Source organism: Dendropsophus ebraccatus, chromosome 8 (genome assembly GCF_027789765.1).
Source record: "Dendropsophus ebraccatus isolate aDenEbr1 chromosome 8, aDenEbr1.pat, whole genome shotgun sequence".
Lineage (NCBI taxonomy): Eukaryota > Metazoa > Chordata > Amphibia > Anura > Hylidae > Dendropsophus > Dendropsophus ebraccatus.
The window spans coordinates 93043751-93065102 of NC_091461.1; the positions used below are offsets into that span (position 1 = coordinate 93043751).

General features: G+C 45.3%; 1 protein-coding gene across 6 annotated transcripts; it reads right to left on the reverse strand.

The window, feature by feature from the left end:
* Window positions 1-3061: 3061 nt before the first annotated feature.
* Window positions 3062-20026, reverse strand: LOC138799623 (gastrula zinc finger protein XlCGF57.1-like). 6 transcript variants are annotated; one of them, XM_069981067.1, is made up of 6 exons: window positions 19979-20026; window positions 13217-13301; window positions 9066-9191; window positions 5391-5567; window positions 5188-5317; window positions 3062-5010 (listed from the first exon to the last, which is right to left on the reverse strand). In XM_069981067.1, exons 3-6 carry the CDS (start codon window positions 9138-9140, stop codon window positions 3533-3535), a joined length of 1860 nt encoding a protein of 619 aa, XP_069837168.1. In that variant the 5' UTR covers window positions 9141-9191; window positions 13217-13301; window positions 19979-20026; the 3' UTR covers window positions 3062-3532. The 6 variants fall into 6 exon arrangements, with proteins under 6 accessions (XP_069837168.1, XP_069837166.1, XP_069837167.1 ...); XM_069981065.1 differs by lacking the exon at window positions 19979-20026 and adding an exon at window positions 14359-14425; XM_069981066.1 differs by lacking the exon at window positions 19979-20026 and adding an exon at window positions 14058-14137.
* Window positions 20027-21352: the final 1326 nt, after the last annotated feature.

Sequence of the window (21352 nt, forward strand, 5' to 3'; positions counted from 1 at the left end):
ATGTCATGCAGGAAACATTGTTTTATTTTCAGTCTGACACAGTGCTCTCTGCTGACAACTCTGGCCGAGACAGGAACCGTCCAGAGCAGGAGAAGTTTTCTATGGGGGTTCATAGAAAACTGAGATAGAGTTCCTGTCTTGGCCAGAGATGTCAGCAGAGAGCACTGTGTGAGACTGAAAATAAAACATTTCCTGCAGGACATAAAGCAGCTGATAAGTATGGGAAGATCTATATAACTTTCTGATATCAGTTGATTTGAAAGAAAAAGATTTTCGCTGGATAACCCCTTTAAGGGTGCGTTCACACCTACAGCATCCGCAGCTTATTTTTCTGCGGAAATACGCAGGTCTGGTAGTGCAGATTTCAACCTGCGAGAAATCCGCATATGTGTGCGTTTTGCGGTTTTTCTGCAGCAAGTTTATTGCAACTGAAATGTCCGTTTAGAATGAGAGACATTTTAAACTGACATTTCAGTTGCGATAAACTTGCTGCAGAAAAAACGCAAAACGCACACATATGCGGATTTCTCGCAGGTTGAAATCTGCACTACCAGACCTGCGGATTTCCGCGGAAAAATAAGCTGCGGATGCGGTAGGTGTGAACGCACCCTAAGGCTGGAAACTCACATGCCAGTTTTTTTAAATACTGCCACTGCAGTTTTTGTGCCAAAAACAAAAGAGGATCCAACACAAAAGAGAAGTTCTTCCTTTATCATTTCCATTCCATTTAAATCCACTTCTGATTTTGGCAAAAAAAGCTGCAGTGGCAGTATTCCAAAAAACTGCTGTGTGAGTTTTCAGCTTAAATCCGCATTCACACATTGTGTTTTCCGCACAGAACACAGACGTGGAAGGCCTTTAACGGAGTCCCCCCCCTGCCCAGGCAGCATCTGCAATAAGATGCTAGGAGTGGGGGAACTGTATGAATATGCGCCATGCTGTAGTGAAGCAGTCACACAGCTCTGTCATTACAGCATGGCACTTATTCATACAGATGCAGCCCGGGCGGGGGACACTCCGTTACAGGCATTTCACGTCCGCGTTCTGTGCGGAACACGAAATGTGTGAATGCGGCCTAAAACCATGTTCACATGGGGTATGAACATTGGCCGTTGTTTGTTACTGCAGTATTGGCAGGATGAACATCATTTGGATTTGAATTGGAATGTGGGCACATTGGGGTGTGCCCACACTATAATTTACCATAGACTATAGTGTAAAGTATGGCCCGGAGCTGTACTTTACACTGTAAGCACAGACCATTTTGTACAGCCATACAAAATAGACTTGTCAATTGTTTTGTGCAGCCACAGAGAAGAACAGCCATAGTGTATATAGGGTGTATAAACTACGTCCGTTGTTCCATACAGTTTACTGTAATCGCACACTGTCAAAACAACGGCCGTTGTTTATTGCTAAAATACAGTGTATGAACGTGGCCTAAAGGTGAATCCTCCTTTGAATATAACATATGAGTCAGTAAGAAACACATCAGCAAAAGGTCGCCTAAGTGCCTGCAGGTATAGAAGGCCCTAAAAAGCCTTTTACATAGAAGACAGGAAAAGCTGGGGTGAATAAGTGAGTTTATTTGCTGATAAAGATGCACAACACAAATATCACAAAAAAGACCCAAAAAAAAAAAAAAAAATCACAAAAATCCTCTGTCCCTGTGTAATCCAACTAAATACAGCCTAACAGTATAACAGACATACAGGCGGGTTGCTTCCAGCAGTCTCTTGTGTACGTTGGGATGTAGTGTAGCTTTGGAGAACTCATTACTTGGAGAAGTCACCCCTTATGCTTGTATGACAGGTATCACCGCATGCAGAGAAAGTGGTCTATCATGGGCAGGGGAGTGGTGACTCTTTTCTGGCCGTGTGATGCCTGCTGTCAAATATAGTTCAGTAGTAAATCCCGGCACTCACCAGCTTCATGATCTTCATAATTTATTAAACATCCATAAATTATAAGTGTGAACAAATAGCAGGATGTGTTTCAGCAACCGAGTTTCTCAACTGCCAGTGGCGATTGCTTAAACGCGTCCTGCTATTTGTTCGTACGATTTATAGATGTTTAATAAACCTTGAAGATATGATGCTGGTGAGTGCCGGGATTTACTACTGAACTATATTATTGGGACTATATTCCTTTTCTCATGCACCACCAAAACTATCACGGAGTGCCGCTCTATGTCCTGTAAAAGGGTGCGTTCACATGTGGCAGATGTGTCCCAGAAGTTTGTCTGAATGATGATATCTCAGATATATAGAACAGTTGTAGAAATGTCTGCCAAAAATGGGAGCGTATCCCATACTATGAAATGAGGGAAACTTTTCCATGAGTGTTCATCATATGAATGCCCAGTCTTCTGTGGGACTAAACAAAAAAAAAAAAAGTGATGAAGCTTGTATCATCCTCTACTTTATTAATTACTTTGTACAATACAGACCTAGGCACCAAATGGCTGATCAAAAACTATAAATGCCATGTTCAACCAAGGCTCAAATTATCCCACAAGCCTCAAAACTGAACTGTGCCTTTAAGTAAATGGCACAATGGATGATTGTGCCTCAAAAATAATTTTGATGATGCAACCAGTACTGTAACCACATTAGTTACTCAAGGTGGTCCGGTCTTGGCAAATCACGACCTTGCCATGTATGCTATGACCTGGCCTTGTACCACCTCTTTGCTCTCAAAAAGTTCAAATTGTGCCCTCCTTCTACCCAACCTGTAGAATAGGGGGCATTATGTTTATCCTAATACTTCAAACACTAACACCACTGAACCTTAAAGTCCAGGTGTGAATCTTCCCTTTATAAAAACATTGCCCGACTTTTTTGTTTTCTGAGAGATAAGCCACCACCAGAACAGTCTGGCAGCGGCTTACCCCTCCCTATAGACAATACAGGAGCATCTCAAAAGTCCATTCTCGGCACTGACCATATCATGCTTCAAAAATATTTTATTGTAGAAAAGTCATCAGAATACATATGACGGGATGTTCCCGTCATATGTATTCTGATGACTTTTCTACAATAAAATATTTTTGAAGCATGATATGGTGAGTGCCGAGAATGGACTTTTGAAATGTTATGAGGATTTTTTTCTTACTACGAGCACCACCCTTGACACAGACGTGCCGCCTAAAATAACGGTTTAATACAGGAGCATCGGCTGTGCTGAATTTTCCTGTGTATTGGGGGGGGTTGGAAGGGCGGAAGAGATAACTGATGGCGGAATGATCATTCCGCCATCAGTTATGGACGCTGTATGGCCGTCTTTACATAAATGTTTACTTTGAGTCTCTCTTTATAGACAAAGGAAACCTGTCATCACTTGTAAGCTGCCTAACCACAAGTCATCAGGGTTGTTTCAATTGCTTTTGTCTATAGCCAAACAGGGAGGTGTCTGTCAATCACAGGCAGTGGGCGGAGAGAAGCCGCCAGGGACCGACCTGATTCATGCAGAATGAAATTGATGACAGGTTCCCTTTAAGAGACAAAAAGGGACAAAGTTTTTACTTGGATTTCTATGTGTGATGAATTTTCCTATGTCTGTCCAGAAATCCCTTAAATTTAAAGATTTTCCCGCACTCCTCACAAGAATAAGCTGAAGCCTTGCTGTGAGTCTTAATATGCATGGCTAGATGGGACTTGCGTCTGAAAGACTTGTCACATTGAGTGCATGGGAACGGCTTTTCCCCTGTATGAATCCTGACATGCTTAACAAGGTTTGGTTTACTGGAAAATTTTGCCTCACAGTATGTACAAGCAAAGGGTTTTTCACCAGTGTGGACCCTCTGGTGAACAGTGAGCTGGGCGTTAAACACAAAACTCTTACCACATTCTGAACAAGAGAACGGCCTCTCTCCGGTGTGGGATCTCATGTGGCTGACAAGATTGACTTTATTTGTGAAGCGTCTGCCACATTCGCTACAAGAATATGGCTGCTCCCCTGTGTGAGTACGCTGATGCCTGACCAGGTGCGCGTTTCTGGCAAAACGCCTGCCACATTCGGAGCAGAAGAAGGGTTTTACCCCTAGGTGGGTATTTTGATGTTTGCAAAGTCGCGATTTGTCAGAGAAGCAAAGTCCACACTCTAAGCACTTAAAGGGACGTTCTCCTGTGTGAGTACGGAGGTGCACAACAATGCTCCCTTTGTTGCCAAAACATTTTCCACATTCCGAGCAAGAAAATGGCTTCTCTCCCGTGTGCACCTGCTGATGTTTTAGAGAGCTGCCTTTGTCGGTGAAACATTTGCCACACTCCATGCAAGTGAATGGTTTCTCCCCAGTGTGCAGTCTTATATGGCGTGCTAAGTGTGAGCTGCCAAAAAAGCGCCTTCCACATTCTTCACACACATAGGGTCTCTTTCCTGTGTGAATCCTCTGATGCCTGACCAGGTAAGATTTGCAGGTGAAGGACTTCTCACATTCAGAACAGGCGAATAATTTTTCCCCCGTGTGGCCTCTTAGATGGACGTCATAGCGCCATTTCTTGGTAAAACATTTGCCACACTCATGACAGGTGAAGCTATCGGGCACAGAGTGAGTCTTGTAGTGGGCTATGTAAGCAGATTTACGCTTGAACGTTTTACTGCATTGGTTGCAACTGATGATGGGAAGTGTCTTTTTCTGGTTTGTGGCCTCCATGTCATCTACATCCTCCGAACTTTCATCAGACTCTGTGAAATTACTTTCTTCTTGGGAGGTTGAGGACTCCTCACGCTTTATGGAAGTCTCAGCCATTGGTGGATGTTCTGTGGCAACATCCCGGTGCTTGTTTCTACACGAGGTTCCTGACTCTTCCTTTACCTGAACAGGTTTCATATTTGCCTGTATATCTCTATCCCCAGAGAAGATGTCTGCCAGGCCACATTTTCTACGCTGCTTCTTTGGAGCGTTTACCTTGGTTGACTCTTGAATAGGATTGTCAGGTTCATCAGTATGGATGGTTGTAGATTTATTGTAGGTACTCAGGCCCCTAGGAATTGTACCATGAGATCTCTCTGTAAAAAGCATAAAACAAAAACATTAGCGCTTAGACATACAGAACATTCCAGGAAATTCCAAGAAGTCTGAAAAGACAATCTATAACAATTGAATATAGTATAGTATAGTAATAGCCTAGTACTAAGGCACAGATCTTCATTGTAGGTAAGAAAACTGACATTGCACAATTTTACCTTCTAAAGATTTCTTTTTAGGCTGGTGATCCTCCATCATAACGTATTTGTATGGATCCTTGTGTTCTTTTACATACTGCCATTCCGCCATAGTGAAACACACAATGATGTCCTCATATCTTACGGGAACCTGACAGACACAAAGAGTCATCATCCAGAGACCTTATTATGCCTCCGTACTCTATATTGCTCGCAGCACTCACCTCTCCAGTCAGCAGATGAATGATCTTGTTGGTAAGGAGTAGGATCTTGTTCTTTTTCTCATGTACCAGTGACGGAGGTGACAGCTCCATGATGGGGAGCCGGTTCCTGCACACACCTTCTGATAGCTGAGGGTTAGTACTTGATGTGACATGGTCTTTAGACTTCTTTACCCAATCCTGCGAAACACAAAAATACTGATAATACAGGAAACTTTTTTGGTTTCACCCAACAGAAACTAATAATCAGAATTTCAGCTGGTTTTTAGTGAGCCAAATTGGTCAGTACAGGAAGAAGAACCGGCGCTTTGTCTCATAAGTGGCTCTTCATTTAATGGGGTACTCTAGAGGGGAAATTTTTTTTTCAAATGAACCTGGTGCAAGATTTTCACATTACTTTTAAAAATCTCAAGCCTTCCAGTACTTATCAGCTGCTTTATGTCCTGCAGTAGGTACCATGTCAGACTGGAAAGAACACACCACTTCCTGCAAGACATACAGAAGCTGATGCCAGTACCAGTTGATGTGAAAATTTTAAATATTTTTTTTCCCCACAAGAGTACTCCATTAACACTGACCTTTATCATTTAGGCAGAGGTCAAGCTCTGCTTTGCTTGCATTGTAAATTGCTAAGACACAATATTGGGTTGGGGGTGAAGAATGTTACAAGCAATTGTATGCATTGTACCTGCAGGGGCAGGTTGACTTCACCACTGTGGACATTTCTGTACTCCTGCAAGTGGCTCTTCTTGGGAAGATTATAAAGGAAGATAGGGTCAAAAGTAGAACAGAGCCATTGATCTTGCTGATGGGTAAAGGAGTCAAGGGGTTACATATATACTGCTCTTTTGGGGAGAATGGACGGAGTGATGGGCTGGAGTAGTGATAGCCGCCTCCATATTAAGGGTACGCGCACACTACAGAATTACCGTGGAGACTTCAAGCAAATTTCATTGGGTCTATGGAACGGGTGGAACTTCAAGCGGAGACCGCCCAGCTGAAGCAGCTTGAAGTCTCTACGGTAATTCCGTAGTGTGCACGTACCCTTACACTGTGCACTATACAGGAGGCTTAGTGATGTGTATGGTTACATGCCACTGTCTTTATGGTTGCAATGTTGTTTCCCTCATTTCTGTTAATGTGGGACATGCCAGTTATTACACGTGATATTAGTAATTGTTATCAAGAGGAAGGTCTTGACGGTGGACGTTTAATGCTCCTGACATGTTTCACTTGATTCCACCAGGGGGCAACCAAACCTCACTTAGTTTAATGCTGGGTACATTTGCATACCCCAGTAGCAAGATGCATATTCCAATTCAAAGCAAAAAAACTCTGTTTAGAAACCATTTGTTCCTCCTGACTTCCAGTCTGAAATACAAGTGTGTAGGATTTGGGGTCACAGTGCAGGATTCCTGGTATTGTCCCAGAACGTTATACCACTGCCCTTACCTAAGGAATCCGTTACATACCGCTTTTGCAGAACAAAGTTCTCCACTGTTGTGATTGGCATTGGGAAGGTTACCCAGATGCAAGTTCTTTTTAGTGCAATAGGGAGCAATGTGCCTCGGGCACTTGTGTGGGCATTTACATAGCAATAAGGGTATGTGCACAAGGTGTATTTTTTCTCTAGTGGAAAGACATGGTTCACAATGATGATCATGCATGGATGTCACTTATTCTAGCACACTGAAATTCGTGAACAATGATGGATTCCATTTACAGGGAACTTGTCACATTGAAAATACAGTGAAATATGTAAGTATCATGTTATAGAACTAGAGGAGCAGGGCAGAGTGATATAAAGTGTGCATGTACAGAACTGTCAATCACTTAATAGGACCGCCCACTTGTCTACTAAACCAAAAATGAACAAGATAGCCAAGTGGGTAGTCCCTCTCAGCTATCCCTACATGCATACTTATAAACACAGATAGCTCTCTGAGTAGGACCACCCTTGGTCACATGACATTCTAGAAAAAATAGAATAAGGAGTCATCAAAAAGTTACATACAAAGTAAAAGTAGCACAGATAAAAACTACAGATTATGGTGCAAAAAGGAACCATGACACAGCTCCAAAGACTGAAAGATAAAAAGAGCTATAGGAGTGAGAATAGAGCAACTTTAACCCTTACACGACCTATGCCGTAAGGGTACATCATGGACGCCTGTCACAAGATGACCCATTATGTACCTATTGGCCATAAGGTGCCTACGGCCCTATGAAGCGAGCTCAGCACGATCACAACGTTTAAATCGAAGTCCCTTACAGTTTGATTACAGGGGTCCCAATTACTTTCCCTGACCGCCAGAGGCGTTCTCCTTACCATTGTGCGGTCCGATCAGTGCTCTTTTAGTAGATTCTGCCATAGGCAGGCTCTATGTGAAGAGCACTGATAACACTGATCAAAGCTATGCAATGACACAGCATTGATCAGTATATGCAATCCCATGATTGCATGTAAAAGTCACCCCATTATACAACTAAAACATGTAATTGTTTTGTTACATTATATAGCAGAAAAAAATTATTAAGGAGCTATGAAAACGTGTGATCTACACAAATATAACCCTAATAAAAACTCAGCATGACACAAAAAATAATATTAGCAAAAAGATACAGCGGTCCGCAATACAGGATATTCGGGAACAGCAATCCCACAGGGTTGGCGGATCAATGGGGAAAGAGGAGGTGATAGAAGTTCGGGTGGTGCAAACTACTCTGAAAGCACAAAGTCCATCCAATACTTATAGTAGAAGAAAAATGAGAGTGCACTCACCATAAAAACTTGCTTTTATTGAATCCATTAAAATCGCTTCTGGAGAAACTTTAGCAAACGACAGTGTAGCACGCCAGCACCCTCCACTGCTCGTGACAGCTGTTTCGTGCTAATTACAGCACTTACTATGACGTCGAGCAGTGGAGAGTGCTGGCGTGCTACGCTGTAGTCTGCCAAAGTTTCTCCAGATGCGATTTTAATGGATTCAATAAAAGCAAGTTTTTATGGTGAGTGCACTCTCATTTTTCTTCTACTACAAAAACCAATATCCCATACAGCCCCATAGGTGAAAAAAATAAAACTGGTATAAGATTCACAGTAGGGCAATGTTAATCATATTTGAAAAAAAAAACAAAAACACAAAAAAAGAAGTTTTACTGTAAAAAGATAATACAACATAACATAAGCTATGAAAACATGCATATCATTGTGTTTTGACTGACGTATAGAATAAAGATATCAAGTCACTTTTAGGGTCTGTTCACACTGAGTAAAACAGGCGGTGCCCCCACCGCCGACTCTGCTCGGAATCCCGCCTGCCTCACTGTGTCAATGTCATGCCTTGCGCGCCTCTTCTCTCCGCTCAAATAATTGACATGCATTATGTAGACTTGACTTATGCATTACGTAAAGATTGAAATGTACGTAAATTGGGTTGTAATCATATTGACCCGAAGAATATAGATAACTTGCATCTGGGTTTATGTGGAAAAATACATAGTTTTTTTGCCATTGCATTAAATTATGTAGGAACATGAAGTGCCTATTGTGGTGTTATATGGACTTGTAAGATGTTAGTGTGTACCAGTGTATACGTACATCTTCTAAAACATGACTCTTGGTACTCTTAACTCTATAGGTAGCCGTAGTCCGAGTATATTCCCAAAATCCCTCACCTCTCCAGTCAGTAAGTAGATAATCTCCAGCGTGAGGCTTAGTATCTCCTCTGGGATCCCGTTAGGTTTGTCCATTTTCTAGGAGTAAAGCTGAAGTTCCAAGGATGATATTCTTGGAATACAAAGCTGGAGATGATGATATGTTAAGACAAATTAGGAAACTATATTTATAATGTCTGTTCATTTTAACTGAGCCAAGCTGTAATACCAGACACAACCCATATGCAGGTGTGGCGCTGTTCCTGGAAGAGGATTTTGGTACGACAAAAGAAGTGATCAACCATGTTCATCACCATGGACATTTCCTACCAAAAATATTGAAACTCCAGGCAGTTGCATGGCAAACCTTGACACTTAACTCAGTGCCTCTCCGGGTGCTGGGAAAAGCTGGATCTAGTCCTGGAACTGGGAGAAGTTTTCACGACTGAATCCAGCTTTTCCAGGCCCCCGGAAAAGACCGGCATTGAAGTAAAGCTCCTCTGTCTAGCAGACCCATTTTAAGTTCCTGGTAAGATGCCCCTCCTTGTATGCACGCCATGCTGCCTAAGTCAAGTGGATAAGGGACCATTCAGGACCCCAGTCACCTGTTAGAATGGAGAGGCAGGTCGCACATGCTCACCACCACTCTATTCATTCTCTATAACAGCTGCCAAAAACAGCCAAACACTGTACTCGCCTACAATTAAAGGAGAAAATGAATAATCAGCACTGCCCCACAGACACAACACTTCTCCGAGTTAAAGGGGTTATCCAGCGCTACAAAAACATGGCCACTTTCTTCCAGAGACAGCTCCACTCTGGTCTCCAACTTGGACAGGGTTTTTCTGCTCAGTTCCATTGAAGTGAATGGAGCTTAATTGCAAACCACACCTGAACTGAAAAAAAGAGTTGTGTTGTCTCAGAAAGAAAGTAACCATGTTTTTGTAGCACTGGATAACCCCTTTAAGCGGTATACAGACTGCACTGTTCTAAGTAGTCCCTGCAAGTGGTTCTCTAGCTGTGAGTGAGATAGTACAATGTATCCTTTAAAACAATAAAAGCACATTGGCACTTACCAGGCTAGATTTACATTCATCAACTTTAGTCATTCTCGGACAGTTAGTGGCAGTGGTACAGAATATTCCGGGATGCTCCACCGGTAGGCTATGGCCATTTTGTAGTGTCTCCGCTTTTTCCGGCCTATATGTGCCGCTTGTGCTTTAATCATTTTAAAGGCTATACTGTACTCAACTATTTGTCCTAGGGGAAGGAAACACTTGTGCTCATCCTCCCAGTGATGGAACCTCAATGAGTACAAGTCTGGGGGAAGGCAATTCCTAAAATTATCAGTCAATACTAAATTTTTAGGGTTTGTTCTCGCATTCAGGATTTTTGATGCAGCTTCGGAAGCCAAGGTCTGATATAGATAGTACCTGGAGGATGTTTAAAGGAAAGGCTGGGATTTTGCTTCTTATTAAATCCAATCCTGGCTTTGCTGTAAAAATCCATGTTTAGTATTGAAAATCATCTAGTGCCCCCCACCTGTCAGATACAGGCCCCTATCATACAGTACATTGGCTTTGTTACCTATCTGCTAGGAGGATGAGACACATAGTTTCAAAGGCATAGCTTCTGAGTTTAGAATAATAAACACCCCCTACCCTGTGTTTTTTTTTTTTTTTTAATACAAAGATCATCTACCAGTGGGTATACAGCTGTATCCATATGTTATGTCTGCTTTACTGTATACAAAGTACATTTGCAGGCATGGCCGTCTCCACTGTCCACACGGAGGGCATTTTCATGCTGCATCAGAGCCGCACAGTATAATACATCAAAATTAACTAACATGCTCAAAGCAAGAAATCCCAAAGCAACAAGCCAAGACAGATACAGAGCAATGATTTTCCTAATGCAGATCTGCAGACCAGTCAGAGTGGCCTAGGGAAGTGTGCACCATCACCTTATATCATCAGCAATTTGTAACGTATTATTAGTAAATCTCCTCATTTTATGTTGTAAAAAAAAACAAACTAGAACAATATAAAAACCATAATATCCACCATACCTGCCACATTGGTTTCCAGTCTGTATTGTCTATGTGCAGCCATCCAGCTCAGCTCACTCCTCACAGTCATCCGGGACAATTATCAAAACTCCTGGCAGGTTCTCACAATCAGAGAATCAGTGAACTAGACCCAGGGACCCAGATTTACTGATGTTTGCACCACACTCGGCTTGCTGTGCCTGTTTTTTGGTGCTTTTACTATTCCCGTGCACCAATTGTTTTTTTTAACTTGCAAAAAAAGGAGGTGTGTGGCCATATGGCTTTCCTGTCAAATTTATTTAAAAAATATGTCTGATTTTTGTGTGTTAATCTGTTGCACTATATATACCATGGCCCATGCGCCATAACAGTAAATCTACTGCCACTGAATGGAAGACAGATTCAGGCAAAGTCTCCTTACAAATAGACGAAAATATAAATCTAATGGAGACGGTCACAACCTATGATACATACTTTAGTGGTAATTCAAACCACATTCATTCCCCATTAGCTGCAATTCTAGCAGTACTAAACTGCGCCCAAAGCTGCCATGTCGCCCTATACTACACCTAAGTTGGTTCAGTCAAATTGTGGTATACTGTTGGGATACAGTCATTTAAGGGAAAAAAGGAACCTTTGTTTGTTAACATGGTGCTTTTTTTCTCCCAAAAGATGCATCTTGACAGTACCATGTAAACAGACACTAAAGTTCTGATGTTTTTTTTTCCCCCCAATTTTTTTTTTTTTTTGCAGTTTTGTAAATAAGTGCAAATCTTTCCATTATAGCTTTTTTTTTTCCTTTGTGTTGGCTCCACTTGTTTTTTTTTGGCTTTTTGGATGTTGCTTGTCTCCTGGAGGAGTTCATGGATGGAAGGGCATTTACTTTCTGCCCACATTTCGACAGCACAACCTTTTTGCTGCCTCCTCTGGCACCAATGCAGAAACCGCAGAAGACACCAATAACAGATTCATAGCAGAATAAGGAGCACAAAGTAATGAGAATTACAACTATTGACACAGTCCATTAACACATAGTCTTCCTCCATAAGGTACATTCGCTTTAAGATTTTCACATGAACGGTGCCGGCGCGGGGAAGCCGGGGCTGCTGTCCTTTTTTTGAACCGCAGCCCGGTTCCCACGTACAATGCTGTTGCATTGCCGGGCACCGACCCGGGCAGAATAAATTAAGCCGCATTATAGGGGGCAGTAGTGGATTATAATAGGTCCTTTTCGGGCGGTAGCCCTGGGCCCTGAGCTCCTGGGGGCCCATAGCCACCCAAACAGCCTTATACTTTCAGTGGAGTATTGTCCATGGCTACAGTATTGCCATGACTTGTAAAAAAAAAATTGTGCTTTTTTTTTACTGCGATTTTGCACTGAATAGGGCAGCATGACATTATCCATCCTGTACTACGAACACCCCACTAGGGCTACCATATGTACAGTAGGGTGGGGGCCCTGGCTTGGGGAACAGCCCAGGACCTATGGTAAAGTTAATCCACCTCTGATAGAGGAGTGAGGGTTTCCCTACCCTGGAGGCGGACCGGCCCGCCTTCAGTGGTTCAGCACGGGCTGGTTCCCGCTAACAGAATGCACCTACGCAGAACCGAGCCATGGTTCAAAACAAGGACCGTGGCACCGGCTTCCCTGCGCAGGCGCGTTTCTAACCATGTGAAAATCTTAAAGCAAATGTACAACTTTGTAATGTGTGTTATGTATGTGAATGGCCCCCTTCCCCGTGTTCCCCCCCCCCACCCATGCTAGACCCGGAAGTGTGGTGCATTATACTTACCGCATTCGTGACGACCCCCGTCCACCATCTTGGGACAATAACGTCTTCGGAGGCCAGCTGAACCGCTCCATTTGTCCCTCATGCCGGCCCCCTTATGCCGCGTCATCAGCTGCTCAGCTGCGATTGGCTGAGCATAACTGTGCTCCAATACAGCTGTTCCGGGTCTAGCGTGGGTGGGGGGGAACACAGGGAAGGGGGCCATTCACATACATAACACACATTACAAAGCTGTATAACTTTGTAATGTGTGTTATTTTGTGAATAAATGATTAGCGCCGCACTACCCCTTTAAGCTCCATTCACTTCAATTGAACTGAGTTAAAAAACCCCACCTAAAATGTTGACGAAAGTCAGGCTGTCTCTGGAAGAAAGTGGCCTTGTTTTTCTAACGCTAGATAACCTCTTTAAGTGTTTACCCTGCAGGATGAATAATGTTCTATTTTAGTGGTTTAGGTATAAACATACAGGCTGATATCAATTATCTCAATTTTTATTTCAAAATGGGTAAAGGGAGGTTTATACATTTTTTAAATGTTATTCAAACTATATTTTATTTGCCTGTCCGCTCTCTATAACGCCATCATGGGTGGTAGAAAGCCAGCCAGTGACACCTACATGTCCCTGTCCATGTACTTCTTCCAGAGGGGAGTTATGGCAGGGCTTCCTGCAACTTGTAGTTCATCACTGAGTAGAGATGGAGCTGTGGGCTGTGGTTGCCTTTGTGGTTGCCTGGATACCAGTGATGCCTAGTATCCGTAGTTGCCTGCTTACCAGTGAAACCTAGTACCTGTTGTTGCCTAGATACCAGTGATGCCTAGTACCTGTGGTTGCCTGGATACAAGTAAAGCCTAGTACTAGGGATGGTCCGAACCGAGTCCGGTTTGGGTTCGTACGAACCCAAACCCTCGGTAATGAATCCCGCTGCCTGCCCGCTCCGTGGAGCGGGCGGACCCAGCGGGAGGACCGCCTGGAAAACTGGGATACAGCCATAGCCATAGGCTGTATCCCAGTTTTCCAGGCGTTACTGCCGCTGGATCCGCCAGCTCCACAGAGCGGGCAGACAGCGGGAATCTGCTGCCGAGCGTTCGGGTTCATACGAACCTGAACCTCGGCAGGTTCGGACCATCCCTACCTAGTACCTGTAATTGCCTGGATACAAGTGAAGCCTAGTACCTGTGGTTGCCTGGAAACCAGTAATGCCTAGTTCCTGTGGTTGCCTGGATACCAGTGATGCCTAGTACCTGTGGTTGCCTGGGTACCAGTGATGCCTAGTACCTGTGGTTGCCTGGATAAAAATGAAGTAGTACCTGTGGTTGCCTGGATACAAGTGAAGCCTAGTGCCCGCGGTTGCCTGGATACCAGTGATACCTAGTACCTGTGGTTGCCTAGATACAAAAAAGCCTAGTAACTGTGGTTCCCTGGATACAAGTGATTGCCAGTATCTGTGGTTGTGGAAACCAGTGAAGCCTAGTACCTGTAATTGCCTGGACACAAGTGAAGCTTGTACTTAATAATATTAAGCTAGTAGTTGTGGTTTGCTGGATACCAGTGAAGCCTTGTACCTGTGGTTGCCTGGATACCAGATATGCCTAGTACCTGTGGTTGCCTGGATACCAGTGATGCCTAGTACCTGTGGTTGCCTGGATACCAGTGATGCCTAGTACATGTGGTTGCCTGGATAACAGTGATGCATAGTCTCCGTGGTTGCCTGGATACAAGTAAAGCCTAGTGCCTGTTGTTGCCTAGATACAAAAGAAGCCTAGTACCTGTGGTTACCTGGATACCAGTGAAGCCTAGTACCAGTGGTTGGCTGGATACCAGTGAAGCCTAGTACCTGTGGTTGCCTGTGTGGTATGTCTCTGGTGTTGTGTTCTACTACCCGTCACACACTGAGGTAGTAGTGGTGACACCACTTCTATGGTGGTAGGTAGTGCAGTATAGCCTAGCCAGTGATTGCACTGTTGTGACGCCAGTGCTAGTTCAGGACACAGGTGTGGTGGTATAACTGCTTTTAGGGGTAGCTGGCTATACTGTTCCCTTGAAATGGTAGTTGACCTGCCGGGTTGTGATGGGTCCCTTGGGTTCTTGTCACAGTGGTCCGGAGTGGGAAAATGACCCACCCGGACTGTCGGTACCGCTACCCACAGAAAGGGGAGACTGAGTACCAGTAGAATAAATAAAATGACTTTACTGAGTTAACTGAATCTGTGCTGGGAGATACCTTAAGTGCTGAGGTAGAGTTGCAGTGCTTGTGGAGCTTAGTGTTGAAGAGACTAGAGGAGTTTGTCGGGAGAGCCCCAACCCAGGGTAGTAGTGTGCTCTGCCAGAACTTGAGAGAGATACTTGTGAGTAGAATACTTGAGGGGAGAATATTTGTGCCCGTGTTTCACTAACCACCTTCTGTCCTGCAGTGTCCAGGTGCCAGTCCTACTAGGGTTACACAAGCCCCAGACTAAGTTACCTGGGCGAAGTTAAGTGTCCGAGGGTGTCTCGGTTTCACCTGCACTGCGAGATAGAATACGTAGACCTTTGTACTGTTGCTTTGCTCTATCTGGGTCAGTTCCTCTGTGACCAGGATACCGTCCTGCACTTTTAAGAGAGGTTCACAGCGTGGGCTGGGGTGATCTCTGACTTGTCCTCCTGTAGGGGTTTAACACTGCATGGTGTCTGTACCTAAAGTCTTTGAAGGAAAAGTCTCTGAGTTCTTCATACATGTGTGTCTCTGTCCACTAACACAACTATACTGGACTGTCCCAGACAGGGAACCTGGAAGAGCCAGGCCCTGGCTAAGTTCAGTAGGGCACCTGGTCTGTGTGTGTCCTACTCCTCAGAGAATCAGAGGGAAACTGACGCTACACTTCCTCTCCCCAAGTGACTTCTTCCTACAGGGTATGTAAGAGTCCCTGTGAGTGGTGGAGAAGAGAGTGTGCATAGAAAGGAGAATAGAGATAGGTAGAGAATCACAAAATCACATAGTATAAAGAAACAATAACCCTTTAGTAAATACAGCTGTGCAATACATGTATACAAGTTTATACATCGCTGATCTAGTGGTGAAACGCACAAACACCTTCATCACCACCTTAAAGAAGAATTCCATCCACCCCCCTGAAAAATATGTGCCTGCTGATCTGTCACTGTACCCGCCTCGTTCTTCATTTCAGCGCTGTTCTTATTTTTGTAGGAATGAGGAGCTGGGCGGCTACAGTGACAGATCAGCAGGATCACACACTAGCAGTTTTTGGAGTTAAAGTTTAACTGTAATTTAAATACATTTTTGACATGTGAAGCAAACATGTCAAAAATTAATATCTGTCAGGGTCTGAGTGCTTAGACCCCCTAGCTCATCTTAGGGCCCTATGTCACAGAGTGATAATCTGCCAAATCAGGCTGATTTGGCAGATTATCACCAACGATCAGCGGATGAAACAATCATCGGCTGATAGTTTCATTTATTCCAGTTTAAAAATCATCGGCGGGTGCACATTGCTATTATGCTGCGTTTACACGTAACGATTATCGTGCGAATTTGCGTGATAACGATAGTTTTCGAATGATAATCGTACATGTAAACACAGCGAACGATCAAACGACGAGCGAGAAATCGTTAATTTTGATTTTTGAACATCGTCAAATCGTTGTTGATCGTTCGCAAAAAATTCGCAGATCGTTCCGTGTGAACAGTCATTCGCCGATTTAAGCAATGTGTAAGATAGGCTTAAGCGATCGCAAAACGAATTTTCCGTACGATATATCGTACCGTCTAAACGCTGATTGTTATGAAAAAATCGTTACTCCGACATCGTTAATCGGGCCAATTATCATTTCGTGTAAACGCAGCATTACACGTATTGATGCACGCCCTGCGGACGATAATTTTTAGGTTGGAATAAAAAAAGCTGGCTGATGAATGTGCAAAAAAAAAATAAACGTTCTCCGGTGTCCTATCTTCTGCCCGCTCCCAGCAGCCGCTGCCGTTGTTGGAGTCGGCCTCTGAAGTGACAGGCAGCTCTCTCAGCCAATCACTGGCCAGAGTGGTCCCGTCTCGGCCAATGATTGGCTCAGTGGCCTGTTACTTCAGAGAAAAGCTCGGAAGCTCCAGTGGCGGCTGCAGACAGAAGTGAGCTGGGGAGTGAACCATGCTACTGTGCACTGAGCTGGGGAGTGAGCCATGCTACTGTGCACTGAGCTGGGGAGGGAACCATGCTATTGTGCACTGAGCTGGGGAGTGACCCATACTACTGTGCACTGAGCTGGGGAGTGAAGCATGCTACTGTGCACTGAGCTGGGGAGTGAGACATGCTACTGTGCACTGAGCCAGGGAGTGACCCATACTACTGTGCACTGAGCTGGGGAGTGAGCCATGCTACTGTGCACTGAGCCAGGGAGTGACCCATACTACTGTGCACTGAGCTGGGGAGTGAGCCATGCTACTGTGCACTGAGCTGGGGAGGGAACCATGCTATTGTGCACTGAGCTGGGGAGTGAGCCATGCTACTGTGCACTGAGCTGGGGAGTGAGCCATGCTATTGTGCACTGAGCCAGGGAGTGACCCATACTACTGTGCACTGAGCTGGGGAGTGAGCCATGCTACTGTGCACTGAGATGGGGAGGGAACCATGCTATTGTGCACTGAGCTGGGGAGTGACCCATACTACTGTGCACTGAGCTGGGGAGTGAGCCATGCTACTGTGCACTGAGTCGGGGAGTGACCCATACTACTGTGCACTGAGCCGGGGAGTGACCCATACTACTGTGCACTGAGCTGGGGAGTGAGCCATGCTACTGTGCACTGAGCTGGGGAGTGAGCCATGCTACTGTGCACTGAGCCAGGGAGTGACCCATACTACTGTGCACTGAGCTGGGGAGTGAACCATGCTACTGTGCACTGAGCCGGGGAGTGACCCATACTACTGTGCACTGAGCTGGGGAGTGACCCATACTACTGTGCACTGAGCTGGGGAGTGAACCATGCTACTTTGCACAGAGACGGGGAGTGACCCATACAACTGTGCACTGAGCTAGGGAGTGAGCCATTCTACTGTGCACTGAGCTGGGGACGGAACCATGCTACTATGCAGTGAGGCGGGGAGTGAACCATGCCACTGTGCAGTGAGCCGGGGAGTGAGCCATGCTACTGTGCACTGAGCCGGGGAGTGAGCCATGCTACTGTGCACTGAGCCGGGGAGTGAACCATGCTACTATGCACTGAGCTGGGGAGTGAGCCATGCTACTGTGCACTGAGCCAGGGAGTGACCCATACTACTGTGCACTGAGCCGGGGAGTGACCCATACTACTGTGCACTGAGCTGGGGAGTGACCCATACTACTGTGCACTGAGCCAGGTAGTGACCCATACTACTGTGCACTGAGCCGGGGAGTGAGCCATGCTACTGTGCACTCAGCCGGGGAGTGAACCATGCTACTGTGCACTAAGCCGGGGAGTGAGCCATGCTACTGTGCACTGAGCTGGGGAGTGACCCATACTACTGTGCACTGAGCCGGGGAGTGACCCATGCTACTGTGCAGTAAGCCGGGGAGTGACCCATGCTACTGTGCAGTAAGCCGGGGAGTGACCCATACTACTGTGCACTGAGCTGGGGAGTGACCCATACTACTGTGCACTGAGCTGGGGAGTGACCCATACTACTGTGCACTGAGCTGGGGAGTGACCCATACTACTGTGCACTGAGCTGGGGAGTGAGCCATGCTACTGTGCACTGAGCCGGGGAGTGACCCATACTACTGTGCACTGAGCCAGGGAGTGACCCATACTACTGTGCACTGAGCTGGGGAGTGACCCATGCTACTGTGCACTGAGCCGGGGAGTGACCCATACTACTGTGCACTGAGCCAGGGAGTGACCCATACTACTGTGCACTGAGCTGGGGAGTGACCCATACTACTGTGCACTGAGCTGGGGAGTGACCCATACTACTGTGCACTGAGCCAGGGAGTGACCCATACTACTGTGCACTGAGCCAGGGAGTGACCCATACTACTGTGCACTGAGCCGGGGAGTGACCCATACTACTGTGCACTGAGCTGGGGAGTGACCCATACTACTGTGCACTGAGCCGGGGAGTGACCCATACTACTGTGCACTGAGCTGGGGAGTGACCCATACTACTGTGCACTGAGCTGGGGAGTGACCCATGCTACTGTGCACTGAGCCGGGGAGTGACCCATACTACTGTGCACTGAGCTGGGGAGTGACCCATACTACTGTGCACTGAGCTGGGGAGTGACCCATGCTACTGTGCACTGAGCCGGGGAGTGACCCATACTACTGTGCACTGAGCTGGGGAGTGACCCATGCTACTGTGCACTGAGCCGGGGAGTGACCCATGCTACTGTGCACTGAGCCGGGGAGTGAACCATGCCACTCTGAACTTTACTTGGCTTTATACATATTGCACACACGTCAAAAGTTAAAGGGGCACCCCTGCGATAATTGTTTGGTTTTTTTGGTGGCATAGTGCTATATTATCTGCACTTATTATCTGCAGTCTTGAACTCTATAGAAAAATGCTTTTGTCACGTCTTGCGGGCACCATCTCGTGTCAGTGATGTGTCTGCTTGGCGGCCCTGGTCCTAGCTTTGGCGCATGTAAGAGGCCGCCATTTCCCTGCCCCACTTTCCATCTCATGTGAGATTTGGTAACATCAGATACAGAGGCAGGGGACGTCACTATCTGCTTAGTTACCAAGTCTCGCAAGAGATGGGAAGTGGGGCAAGGAAAAGGAGGCCTCCTAGTCTCTTACATGCCTCAACGCTAGGACCAGGGCCACCAAGCAGACATGTCACTAGTCTTGCTAGTGCTTATGGTTGCCTGGATACCAGTTAAGCCTAGTACCCGTGGTTGCCTGGATACCAGTTATGCCTAGTACCTGTGGTTGCCTGGATACCAGTTATGCCTAGTACCTGTGATTGCCTGGATACCCGTTATGCCTAGTACTTGTGGTTGCCTGGATACCAGTTATGCCTAGTACCTATGGTTGCCTGGATACAAGTGAAGCCTAGTGTCTGTGGTTGCCTGGATACCAGTGAAGCCTAGTAACTGTGGTTGTGGGGATTCAAGTGATGCCTTGTACCTGTGGTTGCCTGGATACCAGTGAAGCCTAGTAACTGTGGTTGCCAGTGTACCAGTGATGCCTAGTACCTGTGGTTGCCTGGATACAAGTAAAGCCTAGTACCTGTGGTTGCCTGGATACAAGTGAAGCTAGTACTTCTGGTTGCCTGGATACCAGTAAAGCCTAGTACCTGTGGTTGCCTGGATACAAGTAAAGCCTAGTATCTGTGGTTGCCTGGATACAAGTGAAGCTAGTACCTGTGGTTGCCTGGATACAAGTAAAGCCTAGTACCTGTGGTTGCCTGCATGTGAAGTCTACAACTGTGCTTATAACACCCAGCAATGACATGACATAAAGGTTCTCATGACATGATGGGAGTTGTAGTTTTGCGTTCACTAGACGGTCACAGATTGTGTGACTTATGCTCTGTTCCCATCTCCATCATGTTAGTTTACACAGAAGTGGATTCAAATGGGATGGAAAATATAAAGGGAGGAGTTGTATTTGTCTTTCCTGTTGGATCCACTTCTGGTTTTGACACAAAAACTGCAGTGGCAATTTTCCAAAAAAGCTGCAATTTGTAAAACTAGCATGATGGAGATGGGAACAGAGCAAAAGGGTGCATTTACACAGATTTATCTGACAGATTTAAAAAGCCAAAGCCAGGAATGCTTTTGAAAAGGGGAGAAATCTCAGTCTTTCCTTTGTGGCCTGTTACCTGTTTATAGTCTGGCTTTGGCTTTAAAAATCTGTCAGATAAATCTCTCTGTGTAAAGGCACCCTAAGATACACAATCTATGAAGATTCAGTGAATGCAAAACAACAACTCCTATCATATCCTGGGAGCCTTCTGTTGTCAGGGCATGCTGGATGTTGTAATCCTGGAGTAGCTGGAGGAGTACAGTTGAAGAACACGGCTATAAGGGGGGGGGGGGGGGTGTTATATCTGTAATATCAGCCTTCTGCTGTTTTCCACTAGTTCAGATGTTCTTGCTCCAGGATGTAATTCCAGCCTCCATCCATAGATGTCGCTGTGTCTGGAGCTAAATGGTCCTTACAGCTTTTCCTTCTACAGACACAGATTTGCTTTTTTGGAAAAAACGGATGTAAAACATCGGATGCATTTGTGTGCATCTTTTTCCATTGACTTCTATTATAAAAAAAAGTTTTTTCAACATACACAAAAATAAGGTCAGCTACGCTTTTGTGTACGTTAAAAAAAGGATGTGTTTTGATCTGTCTTTTTTATAATGGAAGTCAATAGAAAAATGGATGCACATAAATACATCCTTTTTTCCAAAAAAACATAGTGTAAACCCAGGCTGAGCAGCCGTGAACCCTCGGGGGGTACTGTGAATCAGTCACATAGGGTATACTGTAAGTATTGGCATGTGC